Below are 26,782 nucleotides of genomic sequence, written 5' to 3'. Positions count from 1 at the left end.
AGATGACAAGGGAGATAATTCTAGATCAGGTGGTAAAGGTTTTCAAGTTACATTTATTTTGTAGGCACTACTTCCTGGAGCATCTGTCACTTTACCAGATGACAAGGGAGATAATTCTAGATCAGGTGGTAAAGGTTTTTAAGTTACATTTATTTTGTAGGCCCTACTTCCTGGAACATCTGTCACTTTACCAGATGACAAGGGAGATAATTCTAGATCAGGTGGTAAAGGTTTTTAAGTTACATTTATTTTGTAGGCACTACTTCCTGGAGCATCTGTCACTTTACCAGATGACAAGGGAGATAATTCTAGCTCAGGTGGTAAAGGTTTATAAGTTACATTTATTTTGTAGGCACTACTTCCTGGAGCTTCTGTCACTTTACCAGATGACAAGGGAGATAATTCTAGCTCAGGTGGTAAAGGAGTTTAAGTTACATTAATTTTATAGGCACTACTTCCTGGAGCATCTGTCACTTTACCAGATGACAAGGGAGATAATTCTAGCTCAAGTGGTAAAGGTTTATAAGTTACATTTATTTTGTAGGCACTACTTCCTGGAGCATCTGTCACTTTACCAGATGACAAGGGAGATAATTCTAGCTCAAGTGGTAAAGGTGAGGTAATCTTAGTTGTTATTTATAAGAATAAGAAAAAGTATAAAAATATACTTAAAATTTAACGAGTTGACAATTTTAAATACTGAACTAATTCAACTATTTTATGAAATATAACTGGTTAATCTGTTGATATAAAAAAAATATACTTAAAATTTAACGAGTTGACAATTTTAAATACTGAACTAATTCAACTATTTTATGAAATATAACTGGTTAATCTGTTGATATCAAAAAAATATACTTAAAATTTAACGAGTTGACAATTTTAAATACTGAACTAATTCAACTATTTTAAGAAATATAACTGGTTAATCTGTTGATATCACATGATCAGCTGATTATGCTGTTAGATAATAAAAAATCAAGAAATTTGTCTACATGAAATAGATGTTGGCATCTGTGTCTCATGCACATTTTATGTTTTTTTAATTTTCAGACATCACATACTCATCAATTGTAATTTTTTAGGTATGAACATCTGTGTCGCATAGTCACATTGTGTTTTTATTTTTAGACAAACCATATGCTCATCAAATGGTCCGAACCGACAGTAGAGATCAGAAGTTAGATGCCTTTGTAAAACCTAAACAAGTACAAAGTCTAACCAGCAGTACTAGTATGGATGTAAATGAAACAAGGTAAAGTTTGAGAAAACCGTTCACACATCTTTTTTGTTCATTTTCTATTTTACATGGCAATTTGTTTGTTTTATTTGTTATAAAACATATCATACTGCAACTATTTGTGTTTATTTCCTAAATATAATAACACAGCTATATTTTGTGCAATGTCAATTTCATCTTGGATTACCTTTTCTACAATTTATGAGTAGTGGTAAGTTGCAGTATAAAAACAATATTAGGTCAATGTCAGAAAAATATAAACTTTTTGTATTTGGCACAAAACTGGAGAAGGGCTCAGTAAAATCTTGCCATGCCCATGTTTCTCACCCTCATTCAAAATAGTTTATATTTTCTGACATTGACCTTATATTGTATATTGACTAGATACTACTGTTGGCAGAATTTTCTGATTATGTTTTCTGATCAACACACAAACTTTCAGAAGGTCTGTTTTATTGAACACATATATGTAGGACTCAAATCTATGGCAGGTTCCAAATCTATGGCAGATTCCTAATCTATGGCTAATGTGACGTTGCAAACTCATAGATTTGAACACCCTTCCAGATGAAGGTATTTCCCTTGACAACAATTTTCAGATAGGAAGATATGACCTAATATCTGGAAGAGGAACAAAAAATGCTGCATCAGCAGAATCCCTCAATAAATTAGGACACTTCTATTTTCAGCACCACATATATTAGAAAAGTAGTTAATGTAAATGTTGTACTGTCAAAGTTTGTAAAGTGAAAGATACCAATTTCATCATTTACAATTTTTTTTAGTTGCAATCATGATTTGTTTGACCATCATGGAATGTTTTCCATTTGCACAAATGTTGCCATAGATTTGGAAACAACAATAATCTGCAATAGATTAGGAAATTACAAAACTTGCCATCAATTAGGATTGTAAAAAATCAGCAATAAATTTTGATTATAAAATGATTGTACAAAATAGGCCATATATTTGGGATGGCATGACGTTGATTTTGCCATAGATTAGGAATCTGCCACAGATTTGGAACCCACGATAGATTTGAGTCCTACCTATATACGTAACAACTCTATAGTTAGCACTGGAAAGGGAAGGTCGGACTGTTCTAAATTTAAGAAAATTCTACCGTGTTTTTAGTTTCTGTTCATATAACATGTGTTCACCGGTCAGTGGCATGTTGTATGACAAAATTGTCATTGTTTTGACCTACAGGGGCGTAGCTAGAAAGAAACGACGTGGAAGCAAGTAGCGCCGAGGGGAGCGAGGCTAAAAAAAATTTGGACCCTTTTTTGCAGAAAAATGTTTTTTTTTCGGTTTTTGGTCATAGGACGGCTAAAAGAGGAGCTACATGTATATGTATAGATAAAAATTTATGAATGAAAAACTATAAATAAATCTTCTGAATAGAGTTACAAATAAACAACTCATATTTTTGATAAGAATTTACTCAAAATTGTCCAAAATCTGCTCTTTGGGTCTTGGAAGAAAGAAACTTTTCTATTACTTTGTCAATATTCACACTGAAATCCCGATGAATATGCAGTAATGCTATGTAACTGTCGTTGATCATTGTTGATCGTACATTTGTTTTGAATTACATATGTAGTACCGTGACTGAAAGATCTCCATCATGGTATGGTAGCACTCGCGAGATGTTATAAACCAGCGTACGTGTCCGGCATCGAGCGACCTTCCCAATCGAATTCGTCAAAATTACATGACAGGTCAGTTTCGTATGTCTCAGACAATATTGAGATTTGTGATATACAGTGATATTTCCTTCATTATGATGAAGCAGATACAGCGCAAAGAAGATAATACTTGAAGCGACTCCACTCTCCAGTTCCCTTATCATATGGTCTAAAAACGCAAAAAATAAGAAGAATTTCCAATACTGTTTTGGCGTGGTTGCAGGGTGATTGGCTCCGGTAGTCTGTCGACCACTTCACCTCGGCATATTTTCAACGATATCTATAATTCTAATGCCGATTGGTACATCTCATTTCAAACTAATGAACTGTACACTGTGAAATATTCTCCAAAACTACATGTCTTAGACTGAATATAAATTCAAATCTTGTAAAAGATACAAGTTACCTCCTGATCTTGTCATTTTTTTTTATTTTGAAACCAAATGTTGTTATTTAAGGATATTTCATTAATTAAAAAGGTGACAACATAGTTGTTTCCTTTAACATTCACGATTTATAAATTTTGATTTTGCCATTTCTTTTTTGCATGCCGAATCAATGTACACGCAGTTGCGTGTAAGTGTATATGGAGCCACGATCTTTTTCTGCATGACTCGAACAGCTTCATCAACACTTGTAACTATAGGTTGTCAAACTAATATCCGGGACACCAACATTCTCCGACGTTAAACAAATATTATAATCATAATAATCTAAGATAATACATGCATCACGCGTCGCTGTCCGATTCCGATTGACAACTCATTTCTCTCTCTCTTCATTTTTTTGTTGTTGTGAAAACGACGTGGATGCACGTGCTGTCGTGCCTCCGGGTAGCTACGCCCCTGACCTATATGACTATAAAAAGATGATATGTAATTGAAAATGTCCAGAGACCAAAGAACAAGAATGTTAATAACTGTAGGTCATTGTACAGCTTCAACAAGTTGGAAAACCCATACTATATAGTGTAAAGGGAATGACAAAATGTGCATCATAATTTGAAAAATAAAAGACCAATTGCCTCGTTTACTGTGAATTCATTTATTTTCATATGGACTAATTTCATTGGTTGTGGAAAACTTCAGTGTTGGTGTTTAAATTATATCTAGGAAATTAAGTATTTCACAAAAAAAATAATTGTAAATTCAAAAATTATTGTGTGTCTTTGTAATTACGATTTTTAAAGAATGAACAAAAATGTTAGTTTAATAATTGTGATTTTAGGGAAAAAGATCTATATGTAACAGATATCAGAATACATTTCTTATTAGCTCACCTGGCCCGAAGGGCCAAGTGAGCTTATGCCATCACTTGGCGTCCGTCGTAGTCCGTCGTCCGTCGTAGTCCGTCGTCCGTCGTCTGTCGTCGTCGTCTGTCGTAGTCTGTCTTCTTCTGTCGTCGTAAACTATTTCAAGAATCTTCTCCTCTGAAACTACTGGGCCAAATACTTCCAAACTTTAACTGAATGTTCCTTAGGGTATCTAGTTTATAAATTGTATCCGAGGTTTTGATCTGTCAACAAACATGGTCGCAATTGCTAAAAATAGAACATAGGGGTCAAATGCAGTTTTTGGCTTATAACTCAAAAACCAAAGCATTTAGAGCAAAACTGACATGGGGGTAATATTGTTTATCAGGTCAAGATCTATCTGCCCTGAAATTTTCAGATGAATCAGACAACCCGTTTTTTGGGTTGCTGCCCCTGAATTGGTAATTTTAAGGAAATTTTGCTGTTTTTGGTTATTATCTTGAATATTATTATAAATAGAGATAAACTGTAATCAGCAATAATGTTCAGCAAAGTAAGATTTACAAATAAGTCAACATGACCAAAATGGTCAGTTGACCCCTTTAGGAGTAATTGCCCTTTATAGTCAATTTTTAACCATTTTTGTAAATCTTAGTTATCTTTTACAAAAATCTTCTCCTCTGAAACTACTGGGCCAAATACTTCCAAACTTTAACTGAATGTTCCTTAGGGTATCTAGTTTATAAATTGTATCCGAGGTTTTGATCTGTCAACAAACATGGTCGCAATTGCTAAAAATAGAACATAGGGGTCAAATGCAGTTTTTGGCTTATAACTCAAAAACGAAAGCATTTAGAGCAAATCTGACATGGGGTAATATTGTTTATCAGGTCAAGATCTATCTGCCCTGAAATTTGCAGATGAATCAGACAACCTGTTGTTGGGTTGCTGCCCCTGAATTGATAATTTTAAGGAAATTTTGCTGTTTTTGGTTATTATCTTGAATATTATTATAGATAGAGATAAACTTTAAAGTGAGCAAAAATCTTCTCCTTTGAAACTGCTGTATCAATTTCAGCCAAACTTAGGCTAAATGATTTGATTTTAAACATATTTTATTCATTAAGATATGAAAAGGATTGAGCAACAGGCACAGCCTATAAAAGCTCTCTCCATAATACATGTACAAGGTATGATTCAATTTATACAACAACTGTTTTTAAAATAATGCAATTTAGTGGAACATGCATGCTACTTGTGAGCACACACGAGCAAAATATGTTAACAGTGTTACTTAATAAATGCAAAGTATAAATAAATATATAGGCAATTAATCATCAGTTATTTAAATTACATTGAAACATGCAAATATCCTTTATAAGTCATTAGAAATATATATATATGGCTTGAAGGAGACACTAAACTAAGCTTGCTTAGTGGAATAAATGAATTAACGTTGGAGTGTAGAAAAAAAATAAAAAAAATAAAAAATAAAACTAGATGAAACAAAAATTAAGTAAGTTTCAAACAAAACGTTGAGTGTCACTGATATATTTCTGAACAGATTTAAAAATAGCAATATTCCTATCATATGATAATAATCTGTTTCCAAAAAGTAGTAATTCAATATTTATGTCAACATTATCAACACTGGAGTAAATGGAATCAAGAAGGATCTGTCTTACATCATTATACTTAGGGCAAATAAAAAAGAAATGTTTGTTATCCTCAACAGGATGGTTACAGTTTGTGCAAAAAGTGTTCTCAGATAAGAACTGATTAAATAAATGAGATTTAAGGTTGCTAGTATTATTTCTGAGTTGACAATGACTTATATTAAGTTTCCTTATCCCATAGTTGAAAGGTTTAAATATATCACCAGTCCTATAAAACTTATCCAGTCCACTTCTAAATATACCCAAACTTGGTGACTTTTGTAAGCTCAAAGGAAGACTATTCCAAAGTCTTATAGTGGAAGGAATGAAACTATTAAAATAAGAGCTAGTTCTAGCAAGAGGCGGGTGAAAAGTGTTATTTTCATTCCTCAAAGTATAAGGGGTTTGTCTGGGAAGATATGGCTGGATTAACTCATATAAGTATGCAGGTGTCATCCCATTTAATATTTTATAGAATAGTATAAGCTTATGTTTATTACGTCTATTCTCCAGAGTTTCTAAACCTAATTCAATATAAAGTTTTTGTCTGGAGGAATTACGTCGTAATCCTGTAATAATTCTAGCAGCTTCTATCTGAATATTTTCAAGGAGCTCAGTCTCATGCTGGGAACAATTGCCCCAAATAACATCAACATATTCTAATATAGGTCTAATGAAAGCATAATAAATACGGATAAGTGAACCCCTATCTAATAAGTGCTTAACTTGGCGAAGCACAGAAAGACGAGAGCATGCTTTTTTATAAATAATATCAATATGTGTATGCCATGAAGCTGATGACTGAAATGTTATCCCAAGATGACAGTGAATATTTATTTTCTCAACCTCTTCACCATTTATCCCAAAAAATACAGGTGGATGCTCCCTTTCCCTTCTAGTAAATACAATATTTTTAGTTTTCTTAGAGTTAAATTGATGATTTTGCCCAATTTGAGATAACATCTAAGTCATTAGTTAAAGAAGCGGCTGCTACATCATGATCATCATCTACTATGACAAATAAAGAGGTGTCATCTGCAAAAAGTCTAATATCATTAGCAATGTCATTTACTATATCATTTATATAAACAAGAAACAGAAAAGGTTTCCAAAACTGATCCCTGGGGGACACCTGCATGTACACTTCTTAGAGTTGACGAAAAGCCTTCTGAAACTACCTTTTGTTGACGATCCGAAAGATAACTTTCACCTGGTTGGAATCCAGATTGAAACTTTGACAAAAGGTTATTACTCCTCATATAATTATACAAATGTTTAAATAAAACTTTTTCCATAATCTTACAAACAATACTAGTAACAGATATTGGACGATAGTTTAGAGCTGAATGTGGACTACCTTTTCCTTTAAAGATAGGATTAACATGTGCAATTTTCCATAACAGTGGAACCTGTTTAACTGATAGAGACATATTAAATAACTTAGGCTAAATGAGTTTCATAGTATCTAGTATAAATTTTATATTTTATTTCCTTGTATGTCAAGAAACATAGCTTCTATGGCTAAAATAGAACATCAGAGAAAATGATTTTTTTTTGCTTTTGAAGAAAATAGGACGATCCAAAAAACATTTAAATAAATTGAAAAGCCAAAATAATCATTGATGAGAGATTTAACCAAAAGAATTAAGGTGAGTGATTCAGGCTCTTGAGAGCCTCTTGTTATTGATATATTCACTAGTCATATTTTTATTGTCGAGCCTTCGACTTTAGTCGAAAAAGCGAGACTAAGCGATCCTACATTCCGTCGTCGTCGGCGGCGTCAACAAATATTCACTCTGTGGTTAAAGTTTTTAAAAGTTTAATAACTTTCGTAAACTATACTGGATTTCTACCAAACTTTGACAGAAGCTTGTTTATGATCATAAGATAGTATCCAGAAGTAAATTTTGTAAAAATAAAATTCCATTTTTTCCGTATTTTACTATAAATGGACTTAGTTTTTTCTGCTGGGAAACATTACATTCACTCTATGGTTAAAGTTTTTAGAATTTTAATAACTTTCTTAAACTATCCTGGGTTTGTACCAAACTTGGACAGAAGCTTGTTTATGATCATAAGATAGTATCCAGAAGTAAATTTTGTAAATAAATAAATCCATTTTTTCCATATTTTACTTTTAAATGGACTTAGTTTTTCTGCTGGGAACCATTACATTCACTCTGTGGTTATAAAGTTTTTAAAATTTTAATAACTTTCTTAAACTATCCTGGGTTTGTACCAAACTTGGACAGAAGCTTATTTATGATCATAAGATTGTATCCAGAAGTAAAGTTTGTAAAAAGATTACTCCGTTTTTTCTGTAATTTACTTTTAAATGGACTTAGATTTTCTTACAATCATAAAATAGTAACAAGAGGAATATTTTTATTGATTTTTTTCCTCATTATTGTTGAGCCTGCGATTTACAGCAAAAATAGGCGAGACACTGGGTTCCGCGGAACCCTTACAAATTTTATTTTTATAGAATCATCACATTAAATTTATGAATTTATAGTAATTCAACACATTGAACTCTTCCCTTATTTTTTTGTTAGTTTCTTTTCATAATTTTTTTATTATTGCCCATGATTTTGCCATTATTTTCTGTTTTGAATTGTTTTCACATTATGTCAGGCAGGGGCTTTTTAAAAATTACTCTACAGTACAGATTTTGATATTTAGGTGGAGAAGTTAAAAATATGGTAATAACTACAAGAACTAGCAATTTCATTGGTTTACATAAGGCATTATTTACAGATTTTATTATTAATTTGTTCATAGTGACTTTTTGTTTTAGTACAATGTTTACCTGAATTCTGTCCAATGACTATATCTGTCCATTTACTCAGTTACTGACCATGTAGGCACTGGTTTTTGTCAAGACTGCGACTTTTGTAGCAGAAAGCTGAACATAGGAATAGTGATCCAGTGGCGGCTAACTTTTTAAAAGCTTTATAATATAAAAGGTGGGAGACCTGGATGCCAAATACTTTGTATATAGATGCATTACGTTACAAAGTTTCCATCTGTCACATGTCCATTGTCCTTGACCTCATTTTCATGGTTCAGTGACTACTTGAAAGAAACATTTTATGTAATGTTAATTTCTCTCTTAGTATGAGTCCTAGGATAATTATATTTGGTATATGCATACCTTGCAAAGTCCTCATGCCTGTCATATAGTTTGCATTTAACCTTGACCTCCTTGCATGGATCAGTGAACAAGATTAAGTTTTAGTGGTCATATTCATATCTTAGATACTATAAGCAATATGTTTATCATATTTGGTGTATGGAAGGATTGTTAGGTGTCCAACTGACAGGTGTCATCTGACCTTGACATCATTTTCATGGTTCAGTGGTTATTTATAATTAAGTTTTTGTGTTTTGGTCTGTGCTTTTTTTATACTGTATGTTATAGGCCTACTATATTTGGTGTATGGAATGATTGTAAGGTGTAAATGTTCAACTGTAGGTGTCATCTGACCTTGACCCTATTTTCATGGTTCAGTGGTCAAAGTTAAGTTTTTGAGTTTTTGGTCATTTTTTTCCTATACTATATGCAATATGCAATAGGTCAACTATATTTGATTTTTGGAAATATTTGATGATTTATATGTTAGTCTCACAGGTTTTATTTAAAATTGACCTTATTTCCATGGTTTATTGCTCATTGTTAAGTTTTCGTCCTTTGGTCTGTGTTTCTTAAACTATAAGCAATACCCATAGGTCAACTATATTTGTTGTATGGAATGAATGTTAACTGTACATGACTACCTGGTATAGTTCATCTGACCTTGACCTAATTTTTATGGTTCATTGGTCAATGTTTAGTTTTCTTGGTTAAGTCTGTTTCTTAGAATCTTAAAGCAATAAGCCAACTATATTTTATGTATTGAATGATTGTAAGGTGTTCATGTACTTCTCGTTTGGTTTATATGACCTTGACCTCATTTTCATGGATCATGTTAAGTTTATGTGATAGTTGTAGTAAATCTTTGTATTTAGGACTATCATCATAATATCAATTGTAAGTTTAGACGGCAAGACATTTCAGCATTTGTTGTATCAAAGTTTAAATTTTGACAGATTTCCTTGTATTTACAGGTATTTACTGCCAGTATAGTCAATACATGTACTAGTATTAACAGTTTTTTTTCCCAACCTTGGAAGATAATAAACATATAAACATCAGAAGTATGACATGCTCTTGTAAACACTGATATCTTGTAAATATATTTACCTGTTTACATATATAGTCTTCTAATTCGGTCTTATTGCTACAGGCTTTAGATGACCAATGCTTAAGTTCACCAGGAGGTGTCTCATCATTATATTAAACAAAGTTATTTTTACATGTAAACATTGGCATTAGTTCAGTTTAAAGTCAAATGGTGTATTTTTGTCTTATAGATTTTTATGCCCCATTTATTGGCATTATGTTTTCTGGTCTGTGCATCCTTTCGTCCATCCTTTCTCTATCCGTTCGTCTGTCCCGCTTTAGGTTAAAAAATTTGGTTGAGATAGTTTTTGATGGAGTTGAAGTCTGATCAACTTGAAAGTTAATAGTTTTAAACATGTTCCCTATGATATGATTTTTCTAATTTTAATGCCAAATTAGTAGTGTTGTCAACGATTAACCGGTTAACCGGTCGAACGACCGAATACCGAATACCAAAAACGCTAACCGGTTAACCGGACTTTTTTTCAATTTTGATAGTTTTGATATAAATTAGCATGGAAATCATGAAATAGTTATGTTTTATTTAAAAATTGTCGTCGTGGTTATTTATTTGACAGATCAATTGTCCAGTATATTGATTGATTGAAGTATTCAATAATATATTGATTGCTATTGTTGATCCTAAATACATAAAATTAATTAGAGCTCAGGGCAGGACCTTAAAGAAACATGATTGGTAAACATGTTTTTTTAACAATAACTTTAAATCAGAGATGCGAATAAATTTTACTAATTAGCTAGTTCATTATTTCGTTTTTGATCTAATGTTGTGTAAACCAACATCTAAATGTGTAACCTCTGCTCAGTAGTGCAAGGGTTAGTCTTTCTTTAAACGAAATGCTACCTTAAAAATTGTGAAATGCAAACTAATGTGAATGTACTCAAGGTATACGTGATAGTACGAGTAACATGCTTAAAGAAACAAGCAAAACAAAGTAAAGGAACAGGTCGTATGTTGATCGAGCTATGTTATTAATTTCTGTGTCATTTAAGTCTCTTGTGGAGAATTGTTTCATTGGCAATCATACCATATCTTCTTTTTTTATTATTATTATAATCATTTCAAATAGAAACACTCAACATTATTTTCGAAGACAACAAGAGAAAATTAAATTCAATTCTACGAGATCAAGACGGTTTAATTTTTTTTATTTTTCAATCTGAAGTTGGTTCAAAGGCTATAGTTGATACGGTGTATTTGTTTATTAAAAACCAAACTTCTCCAGGAATCTTCACAGACAAGCCATATAATGCCAAAGGAAAAACTTCAATTCTTTAATCGTAGTATTATGATTAAATGAAAGGTTGTCAAATTGACACTTATACCACATATTATAACTATGTGTACGTGTATGGTACTATTGAAAAGGCTTTCAAACAACAACTTAAAACTACCGGTTAACCGGTTAATCGGTCGAACGATTATCCGAGTAACCGGTTAGGCTAAAGTGTACGATTTGACAACACTACAAATTAGAGATTTTATCCCATTTTCACGGTCCACTTAACATGGAAAATGATAGTGTGGATGGGCCATCCATGTACTTGGGACACATTCTTGTTAACTTCTGTCTTTGGCTACTGAAAAGAGTTAGGCTTTGTTTATGCTTTCTTTGACGAATGAAAAATGATTTAAGTACATATAAGAAGATGTGGTATGAGTGCCAATGAGACAACTCTCCATCCAAGTAACAATTTTTAAAAAGTAATCCATTATAGGTCAAAGTGCAATTTCAACACAGAGCCTTGGCTCACAATGAACAGAAAACTATAAAGGGTCTCAAATAATGACTAGTGTAAAACCAATTAAACTGGCTAACCAAAAGGCTGATCTATATTAAAAACAAGAAATCAGAAACACTTATGAACCACATCAACAAATGACAACCACTGAACAACATATTCCGGGTAGCTTTGTTACTGCTTCCTTTGACTAATGAAAAGGATTCATCTTTATTGCTTTTTTTTTTATTTGTTACTGCTTACTTTGTCTGATGAAAACAGTTAAAGCTTTTTTTTGTTCTTCATTTTTACCATATGTAAAAGTCTACAGTAAATAAACATTAAAACTGAAACTGTTTCCATTTTTTATAGACCCTGTATACTAAATGTCCTTGTAAGACACTTAATATATAAATATCCTTGATAACCATGTTGTGTCCCGCATGTCAGGTTGAAGACTTGAAATGCAGGTTTTTAACTTGTGTCTTCTTGTAAACTAATAAAATTAACACTCTGGCATGTTTCAATTTTATAGTTAATGATGATGATCCCTATTTGTATTTGAATAACTAACATTTCTTGTTTATGTTTTCTTTTTCTTTCTTTTTTCAGTAAAGGTTCATCTGGAATTGACCCTCCTAAATGTGGAACAAACCCTAAACGTAGAGAAATAAAACTGACAAGTGTGCTTAGTCTGCAAGAGGAATTAAAGAAAAATATACACTCAGGTACAAATGAAATTATATACTTGACTAACCCTTGCATAATATTTTTAAAACACCTGGCTATTTTTGGCGGAATGAACCATTTACATATCCTTCGTCATATAAATTTTACAATCCTTTCTCCTAAAACTGATTAGTCAATTTGAACCATTTTTTATAGAATGTTCCTTTTGACCTTTTACTTATAGATTATGTTTTAGTTTTAGTTTCCTCTACAAATATGGTGACAGTTACTGAAAATTGAACATACTTTTCAAGTCTTAGAAAATGTAGAAATCATTGAAAGCTCAATTGTAATTTCAAACTTTAGGAAATAATACGATAAACATTAAATAAGGATTATCTAGCAGCTGATCTCCCACAAAAATCAAACAAGTTAGCCGCCATTCCTGAAATGTAAAACTTATCAAAAGATCAAATATTCTTAAAAAAATTATAATAATGACGGATAATATAAATAATTATGATCTCCCTTTGGAATTGAGGTAAATGACCCCCTACAGAGATCAAGCATGGTTGCTAAACTGTGGCTCTGATTTAACCACACCTCAAGTGGTAAGTGATTAATTCATCATTCTCTTTCTGATTAATGCTGATGACACAAAACCAGAAATGAAATGACCTCCATAATTACAAGAAAAAGACAAAATATACAAATGTTTTCCTGAGAAAATATGATAAGGACACTTTTTGTCTAGGCTTGGACATTTATGTGGCAAAAGCTAGACATGGCTACATTTTGTCAAGCCTCAGACATTTATGTGGGAAAAGCGAGACACGATCCTAGAGTAGGTCAGGATGATATTCACATTTATGTTCACTCTGTGGTTAAAGTTTTTAAATGTCAATAAATTTGACAAATTTTTATTGGATTTATGAAATTTGGACTGAAGCTTTCTTATGACCAAAATAGAGCAAATATTTTAAAATATTAGTTTTCATTTTCCATTGTTTACAGACTTTATTTTGTTTTACAGTTATCAATATCTTTGTCAAACCTTTATTGAATTTTATAAAGCTTTTTATAAACAAAAGAAAGAAGCTAGTGCAAAACTTACAGACACTGGGATTAAATTCTGTTAACATTATAAGTTTGAAAAACTTCCATGGGTTGTTATGTAACTTAGACATATATTGATATTCAAGATTAAAAAAAAATACATTTCTTTTTAAATCTGTACTTTACTTATATGTTGACACACTTTTTGCAGTCAATGTTACATTTTTACACTGGATGCAATTGCAGATGGGACACAGGGTTTCATCGAACAATTTTTTGACATTTCAAATAGAAAATTAAAAAAAAACATTTAAATATATCAAATAACCCTATTTCTGTATTATTGTCTAACCTATTGGCATTAAAACTGCAAGCTTCTTGAATGCACACCTGCCCAAACATTCTGATTGTGATACCTTGTCACTTACTTGTCAAAGCTTACCTTTAAAGATCTTTTTCTACAAGATGTATTAGACAGAGATGATAATGTGTATGAAATAACTTTTGGCTCATCATTATTTTGTCCAAAAACAAACCATTATATTTACATTTTTGGGTCAATTACGTTATTGTGACATGTTTGACGTGACATCACTGGTAAACTTTCTGCACTAAAGTTGACATCATATTAGGTGACCTTCCTGCACCACAACTTTCAGATAATTAACCAGGTAATTTATCAATGAAATTAATACAATTTTGAAAGACTTGTTTTATTTTCAATTCATAGCTCACCTGGCCTTAAGACCAAGCGAGCTTTACTCATCACTTTGCATCTGTCTTCTGTTTTTGTCATCATTCACTTTTAAAAAACCTTCTTCTCAGAAACAAAAATTGAATAAAACTTGGCCATAATCATACTCGTGGTATTAAGTTTTATATGTGTCTGATGCCCCTGTCTTCCAAACAAAGGGATGAGATAACTCAGAAACATTTTTTTTTTTTTCTTGAAAAACATTATAAAAAGAGTAAATCTGACTGAATTAGAAATGTTCAGAATGTTGAGATCTACCTACTGTCCATTTATGTCAAAACTGTCATGGCTTCTTATAGGAGTTATTGCCCTTATGTCAAAATTAAAAATAGATAGTTTTTTTGTCAATTATTTTGACAAATATTATAGATATAAAGACATTTTTACTAGAAAAAATACAAGATCTATTAATAAGATAGTATATGACTGAAATCTGTAAACTTGACCACAACGAATGATAAATTGAAATTAAATCAGGCTCCTGGAAGACTTTACTTTTTCATTTCACAGACAAAGTCAATTTAGCCTGGAAATGAAAGCAGCATGCAAGATGCAAAATCACAATCTCAGCATTGACAGGCTAGTGATAAAGTATTTCGACTCAGACAATTTGACCGCTGAGGCTCTCATTAACAAAAGCTGCTTCTCATTGATAAAAAAAAATATGACAGTTTATGCCTGTTTTGTGCCAAAGAATATGTTAATGCAAAATAGCCAATCAAATACATGTATTTTGCTTTTTGTTTTATATAAAGATTTTTCTCAAGTAAGCTATAGGTTAAAATAAACAATTGATTTCCCCATAGGCGACAATGGTAGCCTTTTTCGAGATACAGACTTTAGAAAGTTGATTTTCTTAACGAAACCTTGCTAGAATCAAAGAAAAGTTATTAGGACAGTATTTTTTGGTCCAAAAAATATAGGTTCGCGTTGCTTTTCTTAGCGTATTTTGTACTTATCTCCCATGCCTATCAATTTTACCCTTAAAAATACGTGTCTTGTCGTAGCGTTGAAAAGTCATCTCAGTGCCTTTAGGGCTACGGAATAATTTTTATTTTGCCTTTTGTATAAAGCAGAGTGCACGAAGTCTCTTATAATAAAAAATAACGGGCGCACATATCGACCAATCAGGATTCGCCATACTCTTAATTCTGAATACCATGTTATGCTCATAAAATGGCTGCGCCCATAAAATCTAATGGTGTATTGTAACCTATACGGTATTTAATACTTTCTTGTATCGTGCAATTCATAGTGCGTTAGATGCACAAATATATATGCCACAAATAAATCATCTTCAAACCGTTCTGGCTTTACTCTCTGAATTTTCACAATTTTTTATCGGAGGTGACCCCAGTCGAAAAATGTGAAGAAAAAAAATCTGTTTTTTTTAGTAAATGCGGTTCTGTTAAAAAAGGACTGAAGATTATGCCCACTTTCTCCGATGATTCTTTATATATCATTAAGTACTGATTATATTGATAACAAAACCAATCCAATATATTACTACTACGGTGAATTTTGAATAACAGTTTTAAATGAAACCATTTTCGTATAAAAGTACATTTTTGAAACAGACTATAGCATTTCAAAATATAGATTATGTGTTAATATTTGTGTTTTGGCATCGATAACTGTTTGTTAACTACAAAATGGCGTGCTTTTTTTATTCTTTTAGTTTGTTATTCGTGTGAACATTTCAATGTTCGAAGGAGATCAATTCCGTACATTTTCGCTGAATTTGGTAATCTCGATAACAGCACTTGGGTCGAGATTGTTATGTTTAAAAATCGATTTATATTCACAAACTCTAGACGTGTACTTGCTCTTTTCGAACAAATCAGCAGAACTTCAGAAAATGACATATTCGTTCCACAGTAAGTCAAAAGTCGAGCCCACCCTTGTTTCTAAGGTAAAACGCAATACCAATATGAAACAGACTATAGCTTAAAAACAAGGTAATCAATATTTCATTTGTCACCAAAAAATACGGTTTCACATCAAATGTCAAGTAAAATGACTGTTTTTGACACTTTTTGAGCACTATGATAAAGAAATGTCGATGCTGTATAGGTTAAAATAAACAATTGATTTCCCCATAGGCGACAATGGTAGCCTTTTTCGAGATACAGACTTTAGAAAGTTGATTTTCTTAACGAAACCTTGCTAGAATCAAAGAAAAGTTATTAGGACAGTATTTTTTGGTCCAAAAAATATAGGTTCGCGTTGCTTTTCTTAGCGTATTTTGTACTTATCTCCCATGCCTATCAATTTTACCCTTAAAAATACGTGTCTTGTCGTAGCGTTGAAAAGTCATCTCAGTGCCTTTAGGGCTACGGAATAATTTTTATTTTGCCTTTTGTATAAAGCAGAGTGCACGAAGTCTCTAATAATAAAAAATAACGGGCGCACATATCGACCAATCAGGATTCGCCATACTCTTAATTCTGAATACCATGTTATGCTCATAAAATGGCTGCGCCCATAAAATCTAATGGTGTATTGTAACCTATAATAGTGTCACATACAAAGGTAAATAACTCTGATATGTTTTGGTGTGATAATGTGAATAATAACAAATATTATGTTACAGGAGTGCGGGATATGTTTCAGAATAATACATTTGTTGGCTGTGTGGATGAAGAATTCTCTTTAATGCAACACCAGACTAAATTATATCTAGTTAATACCACAAAGTTAAGGTATGCTTATGACTTAACTTAATGATAGAAATGACAGTTAATATCTGTAAAAGCTGATCAAAGACTGATACTACAAAGTTAAGGTATGCTTATGACTTAACTTAATGATAGAAATGGCAGTTAATATCTGTAAAAGCTGATCAAAGACTGATACTACAAAGTTAAGGTATGCTTATGACTTAACTTAATGATAGAAATGGCAGTTAATATCTGCAAAAGCTGATCAAAGACTGATACTACAAAGTTAAGGTATGCTTATGACTTAACTTAATGATAGAAATGGCAGTTAATATCTGCAAAAGCTGATCAAAGACTGATACTACAAAGTTAAGGTATGCTTATGACTTAACTTAATGATAGAAATGGCAGTTAATATCTGCAAAAGCTGATCAAAGACTGATACTACAAAGTTAAGGTATGCTTATGACTTAACTTAATGATAGAAATGGCAGTTAATATCTGCAAAAGCTGATCAAAGACTGATACTACAAAGTTAAGGTATGCTTATGACTTAACTTAATGATAGAAATGGCAGTTAATATCTGCAAAAGCTGGCCAAATATAAAAAAAGAAGATGTGGTATGATTGCCAATGAGACAACTATCCACAAAAGACCAAAATGACAGACATTAACAACTACAGGTCACCGTACGGCCTTCAACAATGAGCAAAGACTGATGATATTAACCAATGGGAAAAAAGGGTACAGAATATGGACTATATCATATTAATTACAAAAAAGTTTGGATCAATAAAATGATCAAAATAAATGTATCCATGGATAGTCAAGGTCATTCCGTCATAGTGAATGCTGTTAATCAAAACAATATATTAAGAATAAGTATGGAAATGCACTCTACTAGTAGTAGTTTTTAACAAAATTTGTAACAAAAACCAAAAGAATTGAATGTGACTTGTCTCTAAGATATTGTAGAACCACAAAATAAAAAGAATTGAATATTTTTGGGGGCTTTATATTACCAGCAAAGAAAATAGAATTGAATATCAGTAGGGCTTTAGATGATTTTGTTTGACTGTGTGTTCATACTCAGAAAAAAATGAAAATTGAAACTTTAAGGCCATAATTTACAGTAAGTCTATTGGTAATGTATAATTGTTTTGCCTTTTGAATTATATTACTAGTTTTCCTGCATATTGATTGATGAAAATATTTTTGTGAGAATTGGAACGTAAATTGATTTAAATTTTCAGTGCAGAGCTGTTTTATCAGTTAACCGTTTTTGATTTTGGAAATTTTGGACTTCTTCGTCTTTCAGTAAGTATTATCATATCATCATAACTTTTACTTTGTTTAAAGGATAATGAATTGTACATGTTTTTGTATTAATGCCAATGAGACAAATCTCTCATCCAAGGCTTTAATTATAAAAGTAAACCATTACAGGTCAAAGTACCATCTCCAACACCTGTCCTCGGCTTACACTGAACAGCAAGCTATAAAGGGCCCCAAAAATGACAAGTGTAAAACCATTCAAATGGGAAAACCATCTGTATAAAAGAACTAGAAAAAATTCTAAGGGCAACTAAAAAAGAGCTCCTATATTTATAGTTGGTTAAAGAATTTCAATGGTCCCTTGCAAGTTTGCTATATGTAATTAGACATTGATAATATCATTACATGGTAATCAATGAAGCTGGTAAGAAATGTTTTTCTTTCTGAAACGCATGTATTGTTTTTATTAGGAACCTGCTCCAATAAACGAGTTAGCCATGTTAGCATTAGACCTCGAGGAGAGTGGATGGACAGAGGCTGATGGACCTAAGGAAGATTTAGCCAAGTATATTGTAGAATTTCTCACCAGTAAAGCAGAGATGTTACTGGATTATTTCTCAATAGAACTGGATAGTGTATGTTATATTATATGATAGAGGATTTACCTTAAATCAGTCTTTAGTTTCAAATGCAGTGAAGTAGGATGAACCTAAATAAACCCAGAATTGATTTTAATTTTGGGATTTATGGTTATATGGATTTGTTTATTACATTTGCATTTGACGGGTATAACAATCATTGAAAGACTGTTTAATAATTCAGGTAAACAACAAACTTACCTAAAAATCAGGACTATTTATCTGGCAGATGGTAAAAAAAATAATATAAAGCAAAACAATGTCCAACACTAAAAGCCATTCCCACAGGAAATGTAAGAATGAGTTGAATAGCATTGATACTAAGTGTTTAAAAATTGCTGTCTCATGGTCATTTGTATTGGGACATTGTGTAAATGTACAGTTTAGTGAGTAAGCAAATATATAACTCATTGTAGCCGAAAAGGAGAAGCACTTTAATATTCTAAGTTATTTATTATACAGTTCAGACAATTAGTTTTCATTTGAAGATGCATTTAAATTTTGTTTTGGGAATGTCTTCCATGAGTATCATGCCTGTTTTATAAGGTTATTTTTGAAAGGGACATGAAGAAGTCTTCTTTTTTTTTCTTCCTTTAAACATTGTTTTAATTTCTTACTCTTTTCAGTGTGGTAACTTGTTAACTCTACCAATGCTGATAGATGACTTTGTACCCAATATGGAAGGTTTACCAATGTATATACTTAGACTAGCAACAGAGGTAAAACTAAGCTGACATCTTATATTGAAAGTGTATTCAGTGAAAATATAACGGAAAGTAGTTACCACAGGTTTTTTACAAAAAGATTTTTATGGTGGAAGCTTCTATCTTTCTAAATATATGGCATAAGGAATTTTGAGGCCCAGTTTTCAGATGAATGAACAATCAAAAAGGTGAACCATGCCAATATTGACAGAAAAATTGATTTATTAATGAACCGAAAGTGGGGTTAAGGAAGAATATTTGGTGGTACATATACTGATATTCATCAGGACACATCATATTCCTCTTCTATTGGCAGCATCCATATACAAATTTTTACAACATTCATTGTGATAAACATTCATGTTCTCTATCAATGTGCAGGAGCTGTTCAAGCATACTCTTATAATTACTTATTTGAAGATCACTTGTTCTTTGTTATAGTATCATAAGGTTATGATAAACACCATAATATTATCTTGGCATTTTATTTTTTAAATTTGGCTATAGCATTCAAAAAATTTGTAATTTATTTTAAAAACATTTTGTTTACTTACAAAGTTCCATTCAAACAAATGGCTGTAGCGTTCAGGAAATTTGTAATTTATTTAAAAAGCATTTGATTTACTCACACAAAGTTAAATTCAAAGATATGTTATCATAGAAAGGAACCATAGCATCTATAAAAGAGAGTTATTTCTTTGGCAGGTTAATTGGGACGCAGAAAAAGAATGTTTTGACACTTTTGCTAGAGAGACTAGTGATTTTTATAGTATGAAGAAAAGTATGTTCCAGGATAAAAATACAGATTCTCAGGTAAGTTAAACACAACTAGAATTATATTAGAAAACCATTCTTTCCCAACAAACCAATCTGACCTCACACTCTTCTTCATGTTTTAGTTGGTTTATTAATCATGAGTGTTAATAATATCCATAGAAATAAGAAGATGTGGTATGAGTGCCAATAAGACAATTCTCCATCTAAGTCACAATGTGTAAAAATTAAACAATTATAGATCAAAGAAAGGCCTTCAACACAGAGCCTTGGATCACACCGAACAGCAAGCTTTAAAGGGCACAAAAAATTAGTAAAAAACATTTCAAACAGAAAAGCCAGCAGTCTAATCTATATTAAAAACAAGAAACAAGAAAAAAAGAACAAGAAAGGAGAAACGCTAAAGACAACTTCAACAATCAACAACCACTGAACAACAGGCTTCATGAAGCTTTTGGAAATTATGATAAAAAAATAATTTGGTATCAGTATTTTAAGGGGCAAAATCATTTATTCTACCTTGACCTTAGAAAACTGTTAGATGATCAATTTATATTTTCAATAGATTTTTCTCCTCAATAAATAGAATTAAATTTGAAAATTTGTGCAATTTTAATAAGATATTTGATTTGGATAAATCAATATTGAAGAAATTTGGTAGTTATTGCACATGAATTACCATTTTTATGAATTCATGAATTGTAAAAGAAACATTAATATACAGCAAGAATTTTCAGCTAACTTTAAGATCTTTTCAAATGAGCCAAATTAACATTCATTTAAGAATTTTTCATTGGCTACTGAGAGGAGTTATTACCCTTAAAAGATGTTTGTTTACCATTTTTGCAGTTTTTTCACAAACAGAAACAGAAAAAAACAAAAAAATCTTCAGCACAATAAGATTTAATAATCAGTCAACGTGGCCCAAAATGTGAAACAACTTCTTGTAGAATTTATTTTTTCTAAAATTTGATAAATATCTATTTTTTGGAAAATGACGCAGTCATTGTTCCATAACTGCCGACCTGAACTTCATTACATTGCTCTGCCTACCGCGCTTGGTTTCGTATTTCCTATTTTCCAAACAAACTGGAATCTGCTTGTGTTATCATTATGCATCATTGTGTAGTATTAAACCAGCCAGGACCCAGTTTACACTGGTTTTTGCTTGTATTCCACTACACTCGAACAAAGTGTTGTAGTTTGACGGGAACCAGTTTTAGAATTTGTAAACTACAAAACGTAATCGGTTATTGTTCATTCCGTTTTGGTGTTTCATACCGACTTATATGGTTTGAATAAGCTTAAGACCATTCAAACATTAATGTGATAGGTATATTAAAGATTGTTTTACAAAAGGATTGAACTGTTTTACTTTCAAAGTCGTACTATAGGGATATCTGTTATATACGGATTTCCACTCTCACCGGTTAATTTCTTCTTTTACACGTGCTTTGGAAACTTCCTGTTTAATCGCAAGTTTTAAAATTGTTTTTGAGTGAATTAAACTTATTTTAACAATCATGAAGCGTTCCAGAATCATTTTAAAGCAGTTTCTTCTTCTCTTTGATGATGGAAAATAGGTTTTCTCAAGAAAATACCGCAAACGATCGCAGAGGAATTGAAACGTACAAGTCAAGTCGGCACCTGGTTAAATTGGCATCTAGTCAAATCGGCACCTATTCGACGTCAATGCGGCATCCAATAATATTTGATATAATATTTTCTATTCAATTAATTAATTACTGTTACCAAGTACATAGTGAATATGTTGTTGTGTATTTTGGTAAACCACGAAACGAAAGTGAATATGTAGTGTATAAAGGTAAACAACGAAGCCCTTACCAAAGCTGTTGTTTTAACAATTAGACAATTTGTGTAATTGTAAAAACAAGTCAATTATTAAAATAAAATGGAAAACTATGAGTCCCTTTTAATAAATCAAACTTTCATGCCAAATAATTAGCAAATTTAAGATGTTTGTTTTTCAGTAAAGTTTAAACAGCATTAAACCAACAATCCTGTAAAATGCTCAACTGGTTAAAATAATGCAGAAAAATACACAATATCTCATGTATTAGTCCAAATAATTATGACGTCTGGCAAGGCTATTTTATTATTTTTCTGGGACGCCTTCCTACAACGTTCAGGTGCCAATTTAACTAGGTGCCAGTTTGACTAGAATTCTTTGACAAAGGTTTGAAACTATCTGAGTTTCATTAGACCTTTGATAGCAGTAACAAAAAGATTATTTACTTAATATTTTGTGGGAGAAGGGGGTTCAGACTGTGTGGCATCAGGTCTGTTTGTGCCCAATACATTTTCGCACCCTACACGTTCGCACATTCACACTCTACTCATTCACGCCCAATTTTAATTCAAATTCAAGTTGAATAATTGGAAAATTATGGTTGTTGTTTTAAATTGCTTTGGTGTAAATACTGAATGTATTTATAGCTTGGTATGAGTAAAACATTGAAGATTTTAAAGGAAAAAACACAAAAGATAATTGTTTTTAACAGCTTGGTCCCATTGATCTGAAACAACGAAACAATAAAACATAGAAACCAAAATATAGCAATCCACTAATATAAATAAAACATGATAAAATTTATTCAACACGCAGAAACAAACATAGTCAGAATCTCACTTCATTTTGAAACAAGTCAATGAAACAAGTTATAGCAATACACTAACCAAAACATGATTAAGAGTTATTCAACACAAAATAAAACGTTGACAAAATACCACTTTATTTAGAAAGGATTATTATTATTTTTAGCAATACCTTATCCAAAACATAATTAAGATTTATTCAACACAAAAAAAAAATTGCTGTCTCACTTTATTTTGAGACAATGACAACAATTATACTTATAAGAAAACACTTGCTTACATAGTTATTAAACACAAAACCAATTAAGATTGGTTGCGAACATGTAGGGTGTGAAAGTGAAAGGGGTGAAAATGAGTGGGCGCAAACTTGAATGGAAGCGAACGGACTCAGATTCAGACTATGTACCAGTGAGAAATATACAAGCCTTTCTACGGTATTTATTTGTACAATTCAGCTAGTCTTGACCTATTCATTTGTCTTAAAAAACCAGCCAGTTGTCACCTTCACTTCACACACACACACATATACGAATATCAATTATATGCTTACGATACATGTTGCATTGTTAAATTAATTACGGTATGTGAAAATCAAGACTTGCATAAAAACTATCCCAATATTAGAGACAGTGGCGTCATTTTTCTTCAGAGCTTTCAGCTCTTTGATTGTTAAAAGCTATAGGAGTTAAGTAGAAACTTTATATTGTCATGTAAATCAGAACTGCCAAATTGACATGCTAGTTATAGGATTTCTTGTCTGCAAATCAAATTAAGGGATTTAATAAAACATGTTTGTAAAGTGATTATATGATTATATTAGATATATGAACTATCTTATGAAATTGTTGATATACTCTGTTGATATACTCTGTTGATATATTGTGTGTGTTGCTTTCAGGAAGAAGATATGGATAAAAGTTGGAAATGGACAATAGAACATGTGTTATACCCAGCTTTTAGAACTTTTTTATTCCCCCCAAAATCTTTTGCAGAAGACTCTAGTATACTACAGTTAGCCAATCTACCTGATTTGTATAAAGTATTTGAAAGATGTTGACTATTAAATATTGTTTTTATATTAACTTGTTACTTTTTTTTTTTTTTAAAGATGTGCAATTTGTTCAAATATGAATAACAGAGATGAGAGGCAATTGCCACAAATGACACTGTGACAGCAATAAAACTAAATGTAATATTTTTTAAAAGATATAACAGTGGCTAAAGTTGTATTGTTTTGCTGTTATGTTGCATAAATGTAAAAAAAATATATCTCCTTTGGGATGAATAACTTCCATTTGAGCTCAGTTTCAGTAGGTCTGGAAACTAATTACTGTGGATTCATTTATTTTAGTTGCTATCAGATTCAATTTTCAAGGATTGATGATAACTTGCATTTTCATGGATATTTGATTGGTGTCCAACAAATAATAATGAATGCACAGTAATTTTCTTTTAAGTTAGTAGGTTAATACTTAGTTTCAATCTGCAACATATAGCCAATCTTCCCTGTGGACCTCATACAATAAGATGATTTAACTCTCATATCAATGAAAGTACATAATATTAATCTAAATGAAACATGTTGAAAATAAAAATGTAGACAAAACAACTGCTGCCTTGAAATTCTAATCTAACTTCAAATTATTGAACAATAAGAAATTATTTTTAAAAACGCATAAGGTTTAAGATCTTTCAGTGTTAGTTGATCTCAAATGAATTTAACTATTCTTAAGTTCGTTTTGATTATGTAGTTTCTTATGTGTTTACATATTTGTATATACCTGACCGTCTTAAGTGTTCCAGATCAAGATAAATAGAGAAAAGTGCTTTGGAAGCAAAAAATTCATAAATTTATTTTCATTTACAATTTATAATTAATATTTAATCAATAATCAACTTTGTAATTGAAATATATATTCAATATAATAGTCCATTGATTCTCTCCACTTATCAGTTATCAATGATAAAGTGCTAAAATATTACCAATATTTGTATTGTACAAAATTAAGCATTCTGTTCACAAAAGCACACATAGTTCTGGATCAAATTATGACACCATATTGTCTACGTTCTTAAACAAATAACAAATGTTAAGGATAGAGTAATTATGATTTTGAACACTCATTCATTATTACTAGTTATCAAAAGTACAAGGATTATAATTAAGTACGTCGGATGCATATTTCATCTGCATAAGACTCATCAGTAACACTCATATCAAAATAGTTATAGAGCAAAACAAGTAAAAAGTTGAAGAGCATGAGGATCCAAAATTCCAAAAAGTTGTGCAAAAAGGTAATCTATGCCTGGGATAAGGAAATCCTTTATTTTTTTGAAAAATTGAAGAAATTTTTGTAAACAGGAAATTTAAAAATAACCACATACTTGTTATTCATGTCAACACGGAAGTGATGACTACTGGGCTGGTAATACCCTTGAGGACGAATCGTCCACCAGCAGGGGCATCGACCCAGTAATGTAAATAGGTACCAGGATTATACTTAAATACACCAGGCGTGTGTTTCGTCTTTATAAGACTCATCAGTGACGCTCATATCAAAATAGTTATAAAGCCAAACAAGTTAAAAGTATAAGAGCATGAGGATCCAAATTTCACAAAAAGTTGTGCCAACTTCTGCAAATTAATCTATGCCTGGGATGAAAAAATCTTAGTTTTTCGAAAAATTAAACAAATTTTTGTAAACCGGAAATTTATAAGAGGGACGAAAGATAAGAGAGGGACAGTCAAACTCATAAATCAACAATAAACTGACAACGCCATGGCCAAAAATGAAAAGGACAAACAGACAAACAATAGTACACATAACACAAAATAGAAAATTAAAGAATAAACAACATGAACCCCACCAAAAACTAGGGGTGATCTTAGGTGCTCAGGAAGGGTAAGCAGATCCTGCCTCACATGTGGCACCCCTCGTACTTATGAGACAACAAATCCGGTAAGAAGTTTAATTCGGTAGGTCACATTTATGAAAGAAAAGGGGACTGCAGTTACGACGTAAGGAACATATCCAATATCATTTGTGAAACAGTTAGTCCATAACGGTCAACCAACTTGTGATGGCGTTTGTAAAAAGTACGAAGAGATTATTTCAACTCTTGATTTAATAGCTTCTTTGTGAGCAACAACCCTCTATTAAGAAAATCATGATAGGAAATGCAAGCACGGGAATATCGTATCAATTGGGAGATATACACACCATATTCAGGTGCTGCTGGAATGATGCTAAAAATAGGAAAGTTCACAATTGGAAAGCTGAAATCATCTCTTTTGTTGTGAAGTTTTGTTTTCAATAGACCCTCATTATCAATTTCTAGATGTAAGTCAAGATATGAGGCCAACTTAACTGTATCTGTTGTGTCCTTTATGGGTTAGGGTTCATGGGATAGATGCATTCGACAGTCACCAAATTTTGAATTATTTGGTGACAGAACATCATCTATATAGCGGAAATTAGAGTTAAAGGATGTTGCTAACTTCTTATCTTTCTTCCTAAGAAATTCCTGCTTGAAGTCAGCCTCATAATAATACAGAAGCAAGTCGGCAAGAAGAAGGGTACAATTCGTTCCCATTGGAATGCCGATAGTCTGTTGAAAAATATAGAAAAAAATATAAGAAAATCAAGCATCTTGATAATGTCAGTTTCAGAGACTTTTTTGTTTGAATCAGAGTGATCCTTTACAAAGTAGGATTTATCCCTTCCTAAGACAAGATACTCGTATCTTCGTTGGCCATTCTTTTTTTGTGAAACAAAGCAATACCAACTCTTTCAATTTGTCTTTTAGTTTGGAATGTAGGCTACTTGTATAAAGT

The 26,782-nt window shown here is 31.7% G+C and overlaps 1 protein-coding gene across 1 annotated transcript in view; it reads left to right on the top strand.

Moving 5' to 3' along the window:
• The window catches only part of LOC134706280 (DNA mismatch repair protein Mlh1-like), a 149,169-nt gene extending 125,144 nt beyond the window's left edge, over positions 1-24,025 (top strand). The window contains exons 12-20 of the mRNA XM_063565058.1: positions 257-326; positions 1,132-1,255; positions 12,413-12,528; positions 16,873-16,981; positions 18,194-18,257; positions 18,686-18,850; positions 19,480-19,572; positions 20,263-20,370; positions 23,846-24,025. Of these exons, the coding sequence (XP_063421128.1) occupies positions 257-326; positions 1,132-1,255; positions 12,413-12,528; positions 16,873-16,981; positions 18,194-18,257; positions 18,686-18,850; positions 19,480-19,572; positions 20,263-20,370; positions 23,846-24,004 (1,008 nt within the window). The 3' untranslated portion in view covers positions 24,005-24,025. The remainder of the gene's footprint in view (positions 1-256; positions 327-1,131; positions 1,256-12,412; positions 12,529-16,872; positions 16,982-18,193; positions 18,258-18,685; positions 18,851-19,479; positions 19,573-20,262; positions 20,371-23,845) is intronic.
• The last annotated feature ends 2,757 nt before the right edge of the window (positions 24,026-26,782 follow it).

This window comes from Mytilus trossulus, chromosome 2 (genome assembly GCF_036588685.1).
Source record: "Mytilus trossulus isolate FHL-02 chromosome 2, PNRI_Mtr1.1.1.hap1, whole genome shotgun sequence".
NCBI classification, from domain to species: domain Eukaryota; kingdom Metazoa; phylum Mollusca; class Bivalvia; order Mytilida; family Mytilidae; genus Mytilus; species Mytilus trossulus.
This window is presented reverse-complemented; position numbering and strand designations above follow the sequence as displayed.